At 38.6% G+C, this 12,179-nt stretch overlaps 1 protein-coding gene across 2 annotated transcripts in view; it reads left to right on the forward strand.

Moving 5' to 3' along the window:
- The window catches only part of AGBL1 (AGBL carboxypeptidase 1), a 948,924-nt gene that overhangs the window by 434,500 nt on the left and 502,245 nt on the right, over window positions 1-12,179 (forward strand). For both annotated transcript variants that reach the window (XM_004056715.5, XM_063698809.1), the window contains exon 19: window positions 7,804-7,933. In XM_004056715.5, the coding sequence (XP_004056763.4) occupies window positions 7,804-7,933 (130 nt within the window). The remainder of the gene's footprint in view (window positions 1-7,803; window positions 7,934-12,179) is intronic.

Raw genomic sequence — 12,179 nt, forward strand, 5'->3', positions numbered from 1 at the left:
ATTTACTTTTGTATGCTAATATTGTATCCTGCTACTTTACTGAATTCCTTTACTGTTTGAGTTAATAGTTGGTTTTCTAGGTATGCTGCAATGTTATCTGCAAATACACATGGTTTCAGATCTTCTTTACTGATTTGCATGCTTCTGAATAATACCTCTTGTCTAGGCTCATTGGATAATACTTCTAATTATACATTGAAGAGTTGTGGAGAGAGTGATCCTCATTACCTTGTGCCTGCTCTTAGTGGAAATTCCTCTGGAGTTTCTCCATTAAATAAAATTCTTCCTTTAAGACTTTTAGAATTCTTGGCTTTAGGAATGTGCACATGTGTGCCTGTATGTGTGTATATACACACATACACGCACAGTATCTATCAATTCTTATTTTCTTGATTGTCTTTATCAGGAGTGGGTGTGAAATTTTTCAAAGATTTCTATTTGCTTTATTATAAAAATAATAATTAGTTCTTGATTTTTAAACATTGTCTTTTATTATTTCCTATTCTAACAATTTTTTTGTGAGAATTAAAAAGAATTTAAAATTTCGGACTTTAAATAAATGACCCTTAGTTTTATCTACTAAATAATGTTATGTTGTTCAAAATGTCAGCTGGTTGCAATGGATGACTTCAAGTGGTTGTTGGCTGGCTGGCCTCAGAATTAGTAGCACAGCCTAAGGTTTCACTGTTCACTTGCATGTGTATTTGGCAAATTCTTCACAAACAGTTGTTGGTCTTGTGAACACAAAAGTATCTGAGACAGATCTCAATCAATTTAAAAAGTTTGTTTTGGCAGTGTTAAGGACGTGCCCGTGACACAGCCTCAGCAGTCCTGATGACATGTGCCCGAGGTGGTTGGGGCATAGCTTGGTTTTATACATTTTAGGGAGACATGAGATAGCAATTAATATGTGTAAGATGTACATTGATTGGGTTCAGAAAGGTGGGACAACTCAAAGTGGGGGAGGAAGCTTCCAGGTCATAGGTAGATACGAGACAAACAGTTGCATTCTTTTGAGACTCTGATTAGCCTTTTACTGAATACACAAGTTCCATGTGAGAGGAAACTAGGGGAGTAGTCACTTATGCCTGAGTCTGGCTTAGTGAAACAACAGGGCAGAGAAAGCCATTACATATGCATTTGTCTCAGGTGAACAGAGGGTTGGCTTTGAGTTCCATCTTCTTTGTCCACAAGGAATCTCCTTGTTGGCAAATTGTGAGGCAGGTATGTAGCTTTTCTATCTTTGTAGCTATCTTATTTGGTAATAAAATGGGAGGAAGGTTGTGCAGTTCCCAGCTTGACTTTTCCCTTTAGCTTAGTGATCTTGAGGTCCCGAGATATATTTTCGTTTCAGTCTGGTGACGTAACTTTAGAAACTTCCAACGCAGAGGGCTGACTGTTTCACAGGGAGTAATATTTAATTTATTCAGTCAGTTGTATGTGGGAACAAGTGTTGTATAGAAATGTGAATTAACTGGCTGGGTGCGGTGGCTGACGCCTGTCATCCCAGCACTTTGGGAGGCCAAGGTGGGCAGATCACCTGAGGTCAGGAGTTTGAGACCAGCCTGGTCAACATGGCGAAACCCTGTCTCTACTAAAAATACAAAAAATTAGCCGGGCATGGTGGCACATGCCTGTAATCCCAGCTACTCTGGAGGCTGAGGCAGGAGAATCGCTTGAACCCAGGAGGCGGAGGTTGCAGTGAGCCGGGATGGTGCTCTAGCCTGGGTGACAAGAGTGAAACTCCATCTCAAAAAAAAAAAAAAAAAAAAAGTGATTTAACTGATCACGTGTTCTTGATTGATGCAAGTGATGCGGTAGGGCTCTCTCTATATTTGCAGCTAATCTGGCTCATCACTTAATCTGGTCTGAGCTGATTTCAGCTGAAGTTGTCCTGGTCGTGTGATCTTTTGAATTGCCCCATTGAATAGCTGAATGATATTATGAAATCAGACTAGTGAAAATAACTTAGAAATAAAAACCACATTTTAATCTTCTCTATTGGTGTTCAAATTAAAACATGTAAGAGACTAACACAACAGTGGGAAAAATGGGTTGGGCAAGTATGTAAGTGGGAGTGTCTCCAAGCTTTTGGAGCTGGCTCTGCTCCAGATGAGATGCTAAAAATCCTAAATATGTGTTCTAGTTCCTGGAAGCATGGTGGCAATAAATCCCTTTATAAAGTAATAATTCCTTTGTGAATGTTAATTTTCTTCTTACCTTATAGTAGAAAGCCCGGCTTCTTTCACTTTAATATGCATACACAGTCCATTAGGATCTTGTTAAAATGCAGACTCAGGGTTGGGACTAGAGTTTCCACATATCTAACAGGCTACCAGGTAATGTTGTTGCTCCTTCTTTGTGACTACCCTTGGAGGAACACGGGCATAAATAACTATTTTGTATTTAGACCTACCAAAGTTCAAATGTTAACTATGGGTAATTTCTTTCACAAAGATGACATTTGAACCCAGGTCAGTTCTTCTGGCTTATCTTTAAAGATTTTGGCTTTCCCATTTCTGGGCTCTGGGGTGATCATGCCTCTGGTAACCCATTTCTGGGTTCCTGGAGGTGTGTAGGAACACCTGTGTTAGATCTCTTATCTTCCCTTGCTCTCTGGATTATTGACTCTCCTGAGCATTTTGCGTGACAAAAAATATCCTGAACATAATAATATGTCCCTGACAACCCTGGTTGTTTTGAGCTTTAGAACAACTGTAGCTTTGAAATGAAGTTGTCTTTTGGTTTTTTCCTCTTTTTTCCTCTTCTCCATCCAAACCATGTTTATTTGGAAAGCTCTGGGTGCAGTGTCTGGCCGATAGTCCCCCATGCTCTTTGTCGTGTTCTTGAAGCTTTCATGCATCTCTTTGCCTTCATAGATATTCTCCTCCTGCACCCTTCCTGCCTTCTTCACATAGATATTCTCCTCCTGCACCCTTCCTGCCTTCTTCACCTAGGATGTGCAGTGAATGGCGAAGCTGCTGCCTAAATCTCAAACATGCTGCCTCTCTTTAGGCTCCAGAGCTTGCTGTGCTGCAGGCACTAATGTTATCTAGGCTGGCATCATTCATTCAGTCTGATGGGCTCTATCCCTCTGTTTTTCAGTCATGGACGGATGGGAGATTTTTGAATCCTCTTGTATTGGGATGGCAGCCCTATAGATTCATTTTTAGAAAGTGACTCACTTTTCCTCTGTCTCTGCCTGTGGTCCTTTCTTGGCTTTAGGAGTTCTGGTAGTTCAGGATCTAGTTGTTAAAGCCCGCGGTTATGTTACTGGTTTCCCAACCTCTGGAGGATCCCTGTTCTCAGCAGATAAACGAGATCCACAATTAATGTTAAAAGAATTATTTTTCATGACATCATTGTCCTTTAGACTGTCCAGCCTTTAAGGTTCCCTTTTAATCAGAATATCGTGCAGCTGGTGGCTTCTATTCAGTGACCCTTTAGTTAGGACTAGTGCAGCTGATTGGCTCTTCGATAATTTCAGTTGAGATGCTTTTGTTTGGTCATAAAATGACCATATTTTCTGGAGATCAGAAGCTGTCTTCTCTTTTCTTAAGGAAAAAGATATGCCCCACAAAAACCTCAGTTTTAAGGATTTCCAGACATTGGCTGCAAATGCCTGAAAAGAACAGAAAGATAATGCGTGTGGGAAACAATCAAGGTAAACATAGGCAATAAGGATGCCTGACCCTCAGTGGCGTATGAAATTCCCACCTAAGAACATTCAGTCAGTGCAAAATAATTCAGCCTAGTTCTGGTGAAGTATTCCAACTCTGTACCACCTTCTAAAATTAAGGATCTAGGCAAGGTTATCACATCTCTGTGTGCATTTGTTGAGAGAGTTACAGGGATGCAAGCATTTCAAAGCTAAAAATGCAGCATTCCTAGACAAACTGGATATCTGAGCATCCTAGATCTGGCATATTTAGTGCATATAAACTTTATCTTAAACTAGCTATTTAAACTAAAGCTTTTTAAAATAAGGAGGACAAGTCAGATCAAATGTCTTTATTTGTGAAAAACAAAATGAAGTGGATAATTTTTCCCTGTAACTTATTTTCAGTGAAGGGAAAAATAACATCATCCTTTGATATTTGCAGATTATTGGTTCCAGGACACCTTCCCCACACCCACCCCCATGGATATCAAAATTCGTGGATGCTCAAGTCTCTTATATAAAATGGCTTAGTACAGTTGGCCCTCCATATTCGTGGATACAGAGGGCCAACTATAGCAATAATCACCATTTTATGATTCTTATAAAGAAAGCAGAACTTCAAACTATTTGAGAGAGGACCACTTTTCAGAAATTATAGGCCCTGAATTTATTGCCAGCCAGTCATAGCTGTCCATCTGCTAATTCTCCCCCCATAGAAGGAGCAGCTGTCATTTCAGAAATGCTACAGTGGATAATAAGATGGGGTGCATTTCATCTTCAAATGCTTAAATCCCTGGGAAGAGCAGCAACATTTCTTCTGACTGCATGAATCTCTGATATTATTAACACAAAATGCCAAATGGATTCAGAGATCGGAAGCAAATGGATTCACTTTAAAAGGAAAAGCACTCAAGTTAGGTGTTGTACATATTATAATAACCTGCATTTGCATAGATACAGGGACTGCCAAAGCCCTAGTCACACACAGAGATACTCTCCAAATCGTAACCACCATAGAGTCCTGAAGACAAATACAATCACATGGGCTTCCCAAATTCACACAGCCTATCTACACAAATGGAATGATTCATTGCCTCTACCTCCAAAACAGACAACAAACAAACCAAATTTCCCCCAAAATAAGAGCTTTCTTAACTTCTGTATGTCTCACATTGGCCCAATTTCTCTCCAAATCTCTATGTTTAAATATTCTTAGATGTGGTCCTCCTTTGTGTGCTGTTTAACAGCCCAAATTTCAATCAGCAATTTCTACTGATTATTTCTTTGCATTTTTTCTTAGATGAATTCTTTTCTGTTCAGCCTACTGCCTCTACCCTTAGGTGTGTCCAAGTACACTGTTACTTAAAAATGACCACAGCCTCTTGCCTGGAGTTCTTAGTCAAGACACTTCTCCCTTCCATTCACCCTGCATATAGCTATCTGATTATTCTTTATGAGAAAAAAAAATTAGGATGAGGTAAGGAACCAATGAATGTAGTCAAAGTTGTGCTATGCATCCTAGAGCATTTTAGATGTAGATGAAGATGTAGACATAGATACAGATGTGGATATAGTCATGGACACAGACATAGGTAGAGATAGAAATATATGATATTTCTCTATAGGGATATCTAAAATAGCTATTTCATTCGATCCTCAAAATAAATCTAGGGGAAGATTTGACTTATTTATTTCACACATGAGAATGTTGACTCTCAAAGAGGTCTCAAATCCTATATCTGGTAGCAGCTTGGAGTTGGAACTAGGTCTTATTCAAATTTGGGCTTCTGGTTTCAGCACAAAACTTTATTTTTTTTATTCTTGGAAATTGTGATCTAAAATAGCATTTCTGCAAAGTGGTAATACGTGAGCCTTCTCCATGTAGATGTTGCCCCTGAACTTGGTTTCCATGGAGCATAGGGAAAGAAGATGTAGAGAGAGTTCATACAGAATTGCTGGCTGCTGGACACATGTATGCTTGCATTTTCATTTATACAAGCAGAAATGCTTTTAAAGGGCCTCAACTAATTTCGTCACAGTCAGTGTTACAAAGGAAAAAACAAATCCCCACTGTTGATGAGAATCCAGGTCAAGGCAAGGAGAAATCACAGAGCAGTCAAAGAGAATCCTGGGGCTCTGGGATGTTGTACCTGCAAGTACCTTGATTTGAGAAAAGCAATTCATTTAAACACAGCAAATGTGCTTGGGAGCAAGTCTGGGCTGCCTGTTCCTTTCTGTTGCTATCGGCATTGAAAATCTGCTTCATATTTTACCTTCATCCTTGGTCACCAGGCAGAACTGATAAACTCTATTTCTAGATGTCATTGCTATTAAAAAGAGAAAGGGAGAAAAAAAGCAGGCAAAGAATAAAAAATGCCAGAGAGGAACATGCACAAGACCTACCATTTATCAAGTCAAAATATTTTAATGGAGAAATCAGGATAAGTGATTAATCTGAAGATTTTTAGTTTCCAGTAAGTTGTAAGAAGGTCTGACAGGCAACAGGAAGCTAATATTTAAAGATAATTTCAGGAACATGGAAATGAATAAGTGGTAAAAGGAGAAGACTGAAGACTGAACCTTCTTTTTACCTCCAATGTTTATTGAAAACAGTGTGTTTGAAACAAAACAAAACAGAAATCATATCTGATTCTGCATATGAATGCTGGTAAATTTATTCTTTCCAAATTATTTATCCAATATCAACTCTTGACAGAGTTACTATATTAGAGTTTTGATGGTGACCAAGAGACTATCACTGTCCCTGCCCCCAGGAGGCTCCTAGTCTAATTGGGAAGTCAAGAGAAATAAAAATAAAAATCCATCCAAAATGGTTTTATAAGGACTCTGATCAAGGGGGCCTCAGGATGTTATTGCAGCAAATAGGGGATAGATGCAATGGCCTGGAAAATCAGGGAAAGTTCCCCTGCAGATTGATCCCCTAAACGTTGAAGAGGTGGGGGTACATGAAGATGGAGGAGCCCCAGCCAAGACCTATGTATGATAAGATAGAATGGGTGATGTATTGTGTACTGGTTTCTTAGGGCTGTTGCAGCACACTACAACAAACTGGGTGGCTTAAAACAACAGAAACTCATTTCACACTTCTGGAGGCCATAAGTCAAGTGGGAACTGTTAGCAATTCCACTGAGCTTGGGTGTGGAAGGACAATGGTGGAGGGTTTGGGAGGAGTTGGGGGTGCTGGAGGTGTTGGGGATGCTGTGCTGATCCTCCCAATCTGTGGCACTTAGCTCATTGACCCTACTGAGTAAATAATACCTTAGCAGGACTACTGGGAATGTGTCCTGTGCAGGGGCTGCCCTTGGTAATCTCTGGTGGTTGTGGGTTTTTAGGATCACTCTGCCTGACAACTCAGCATCTCAGTTTCCTCACTGTGAGTGGCAGTCAATCCTTTCACTACCAGCTAGGTCACTTTTGTAAAGTAACTTGGTACTTTTGAATACGAACATCATCATTCCCCGAAATAAGGGAATGTATGATTTTGAGCTCATTATTGCTCTAATATACCATGATGATATAGTTGAAAAAGGCACTCTGATTCTCTTGGTAAATGTCAAGCAGTGCAATAGAAGAGAGAGAACATGGTTAGAAGCAAATAAATCTGGGGGGAAAGCCTAGCTCCTTCTTATGACCTAGATCTCCAGCCATTTAATAATTTATAAGCCTCACTCTCTTCATTGGGGTGTTCTAATGTCTACCTTGCAGAGTTATTGAACCAGCTGGAAATATCATATGTAACACACCAAGTATGATAGATTGAATGCAACTTAATTATCTGTAGAACTGAAGAACGCATAGCCTAGAGAAATTTATTAAATGTATTCCCCATGGATGTATATAATGGGGAACTACATTTTCCAACTTTGTCTTAAAACTCTGCTAATCTGATAGCAAGTCAAATATGGTTTCTAGTTCATTTGGGGGTTGTGAATAATTATGATACTTTGGAGCTTAAAGGACAGATCTACAGCTTTCTAGACATCTGAAATTGATGCCAATTGGGAAGAAATCAGAGGAAAGTTTTGAAGTCATTAGTTTAATTGTTTATCTTGTGGAGCTTTATTTTCTCAAGTTATTTTCTTCTGAATGTGTATTTATTTGCTTATTATTTGTTCCTGTAGCCACAGATGCTCACTGAGCGGGGAAGATTTGAACAGACAATGGCTTTCTCCCAGTGCTCATCTGCAGCCAACCATTTACCATGCCAAAGGCCTCCTCTACCACCTGAGCAGCGTTGGCCGAAGTCCCGTGGTGAGTCACTTCCTTCTGCCTCCACCTTCCTGGCTGCTTCCTTCTACCTTCCAGGAAGCAGACTATATTCTGCCAAGGCAAGAATAGACAATGACCAAAAACCTATGTATGACAAGATAGAATGGAGGATGCATGGTGCATTGACTTCCTGGGCTGCCGTACCAAACTGCCACAACTGGGTAGCTTTGTGTAATGCAAGAGAAACTTATCTCACATTTCTGGAGGTGTGAGTCTGGAATCAGGGTGTTGGCAGGATCATGCCCACTCTGATGGCTCTAAGGAATAATCCTTCTTTGTCTGTTCCAGCTTCTGGTGGTTGCTAGCAATCTTTAGCATTCCTGGGCTTGTGGCAGTGTAACTCTAATCTTTGCCTCTGTCTTCACAAGGCCGTCTTCCCTCTGTGTCCAAGTTGCCCTCTTCTAATAAGGACATTAGTCATTGTATTAGGGCTTATTCTAATTAAGTATGGCCTCATCATAGTTTTATCATACCTGCAAAGACCCTGTTTCCAAGTAAGGTTACATTCACAAGTACCAGGGATTAGAACTCGAATACATCTTTTGGGGGGACACAATTGACCCCACAACAAAGGCAAACACCCAGTGTAGTAGTCATTGGTAAAAACTGGGCAAAAAAATCATATTTCGTTCCATATCCTGAGTCTTCATTTTTCTGGTATCTCAGTTACTGCATAAGAAAGAAAATGTATATACCTATTAAATACTGTTTGGAACAAAATCCTCTAGGTGTTTATGTTCAACTAATACTTACTATATTCCAAATTTTATTCTGGCGCTGCCCCAGGGATTTTTATATCTAGGCTGTTTTCCCAAGCCTCTAGTACTATACAATTGATTGAAAAACACTATTTGAAACCAGAGGACTTGGCTCAAGATAATAAAGAGAAAATGGCAGCCAAGTAACCATATGAAAATGCTCATTTATTAACTACAAACTGTGAACATACCTGTCTACAAACATGTAGAGGGACGTACGTCCAAATTCAGAGTCCTTACCTAACCTAACAAACTTAAAATAGAGTGAAGAAGCTCACATACTGGCCAAATCAATTAATCATCTCTACCTTTAGCCACTTTTTGAACATCTACTATGTGACAAAAAGGTGGCACATTCAATGAATATTTATTTTTAAAATGGATGAATATATAATGTAGAATCTTATTTAAATCTCAAAAGAGATGAACAAGTAAACTGATTTCAATGAGATCACCCAGAGGTGTATGGCAGAGTGGGAATTCAGTTCTGATATGTTTTTCTACCCTGCAACATTGCCTCTCTTCATTACTTACTGTTGAAAGCGTGTGTTGGGGAGCTCCATGACTATCCGCAGGCTCAGTGATTCCCTAGAAGGACTCACAGGACTCAGAATAGCAGTTATATTCATAATTACAGTGTATTACCTTCAGAGGACACAGATTAAAATCAGAAAAGGTAAAAGGCATTCATGACAGAGTACAGGAGAGACAAGGTACAAATTTCCAGGTATCTTTGCCCAGTAGAGATATATAGACAGTGCTTGACTCTCCAGCAACAATATGGGTTGCCAACCAGGAAACCTCACTTAGCTCTGGTGTCCAGGGTTTTTGTTGGGGGGTCAGTTATGTAGCCATCAAATATCCTACGTGGCTGATCTTAGTTACTCTGTCTCCCATCTCTCCAGAGGTCAAATTGATATCTCATGGTCCTAGAGCCCCACCATAAGTCACATTGTTAGCATCAACCATATGGCATGGCCCAAGTCCCAAGGTAAAGAAAGATCTGTTATCCAGCAGAATATTCCAAGAGTGTGAAGTTTATTTCCTAGGAGTCATTCAAGGGACAGATCTTATTTCAGAGTGTGCAGGATTTGAACCCTCTAGTCTTGCTGAGTCAATCTTTTTTTGCTTAGAGAGCAAAGTGGATTCTTTTCTCTTAAGAATCCTCATTCTGGAAGTCCTAGCCAGAGCAATCAGGCAAGAGAAAGAAATAAAGGGCATCCAAATTGGAAAAGAGGAAATCAAATTATTTCTGTTTGCTAATGATATGATCATATACCTAGGAAACCCTAAAGACTCCCTCAATAGACTCTTACATTTGATAACTGAATTCAGTAAAGTCTCAGGCTACAAAATCAATATACACAAATCAATAGCACTGCTGTATGCCGATAACAACCAGCTGAGAATAAAATCAAGAACTCCGTTTTATTAACAATAGCTACAAAAAAAATACCCAGGAATATATTTAACAAGGAAGGTAAAAGATCACTACAACAAGAACCACAAAACACTGATAAAAGAAATCAGAGATGACACCGACAAATGGAAAAATATCCCATGCTCATGGATAGGAAGAATCAATATTTTGAAAATCACCATATTGCCCAAAGTGATCTACAGATTTAATGCAATTCCTATCAAAATACTAACATCATTTTTCACAGAATTAGAAAAAACAATCCTAAAATTTATATGGAACCAAAAAATAGCTGAAACCTTAGCAAAAAGAATAATCTGAAGGCATCACATTACTGGATTTCAAGTTATACTACCAGTCTATAGTTACCAAATCAGCATGGCACTGGTATAAAAGTAGGCACATAGACCAATGGAACAGAATAGAGAACCCAGAGATAAAGCCAACCACCTACAATTAACTAATCTTTGACCAAGGAGAAAAAATATATATTCAGTAAATGATGCTGGGAAAATTGGATAGCCGCATTTAGAAGAATGAACCTGGATCCCTGTCTCTCACCAAATACAAAAATTAACTCAAGATGAATTAAAGACTTAAATCTAAGATCTGAGTCTTTAAAAATTCTCAAAGAAAACCTACGAAAAACTCTTCTGGATATAGTCATAGGCAAATAATTTATGGTGAAGACTCCAAAAGCAAATACAACAGAAACAAAAATAAATAAATGGGACCTAATTAAACTAAGTACCTTTTGCATGCAAAAGAAATAACAGAGTAAACAGACAACCTACAGAATGGGAGAAAATATTTGCAAACTATACATCTGATAAAAGACTAATATCCAAAATCTACAAGAAACTCAAACAAATCAGCAAGACAAAAAAGAAATAATGTTATTAAAATGTGGTTAAATGACGTGAACAGATATTTCTCAAAAGAAGTTATATGAGTGACCAAGAAACATGAGAAAATGCTCAATGTCACTAATTATCAGGGATATGTAAATTAAAACTGCAGTGAGATACCACTTTACCCCAGTAAGAATGGCCGTTTTTAAAAGATCAAAAACAACAGATGTAGGCATGGATGCAGTGAAAAGGGAATGCTTATACACTACCAATGGGAATGTATGTTAGTACAACCTCTATGAAAAACAGTATGGTGATTTCTCAAAGAACTAAAAGGAGATCTACTATTTGATCCAGCAATCCCACTACTGGGTATCTACCCAAAGGAATAAAAAAGTTATTGTATTAAAAAGATACCTGCACATATATGTTTATTGCAGCACAATTCATAATTGCCCAAAGATATGGAATCAACCTAAGTCACCATCAATTGATGAGTGGATAAAGAAAATGTGGCGTATATAAATATGCACACAGATATGTTTGTGTCTGTGTATATATATGTATATAGTGTATATATATAAAAATACACAGTGTATATATTTATATATATATTTATACACAGATGCACATATACATATACCATGGAATACTACTCAACCTTAAAAAGAATGAATTAATATTTTTTGCAGCAACTTGAATGGAACTGGAGGCCATTATCCTACGTGAAATAACCCAGGAATGAAATACCACATGTTCTCATTAAGTGGGATAAGCTACAGGTATGCAAAGGCATACAGACTGGTATAATGGACACTTGGAGAAACAGAAGGGGGTTGGTGGGAGTGGAGTGAAATGAAAAATTACCTGTTGGGTTCAATGTACACTATTCAGGTGATAGGTACACTTAAAGGGGACTTTACCACTATAGAATTCATCCACGTAACCAAAAACTACTAAAGCTATTGAAATTACAAAGTTAAAAACAAGGATACTGGTTCTACACTGCTGAAAATGTACAATCTTTTCATTCTGACCTTCTCCCTCCTCCAATCTTAGAAGGCACCGCAATCTCTGCAGTCTGCCCTCTGGAAGCAAGCACATGGCCTGAACAGCAGGTCACAATTTGAAAAAAAGTATGTTTCTCTGAGTAGAAAGCTTTAGCTTCTAAGAGGAGAGACAGAGAGTGGGACTTAAAA

This window comes from Gorilla gorilla, chromosome 16, assembly GCF_029281585.2.
Source record: "Gorilla gorilla gorilla isolate KB3781 chromosome 16, NHGRI_mGorGor1-v2.1_pri, whole genome shotgun sequence".
Taxonomy (NCBI): Eukaryota; Metazoa; Chordata; class Mammalia; order Primates; family Hominidae; genus Gorilla; species Gorilla gorilla.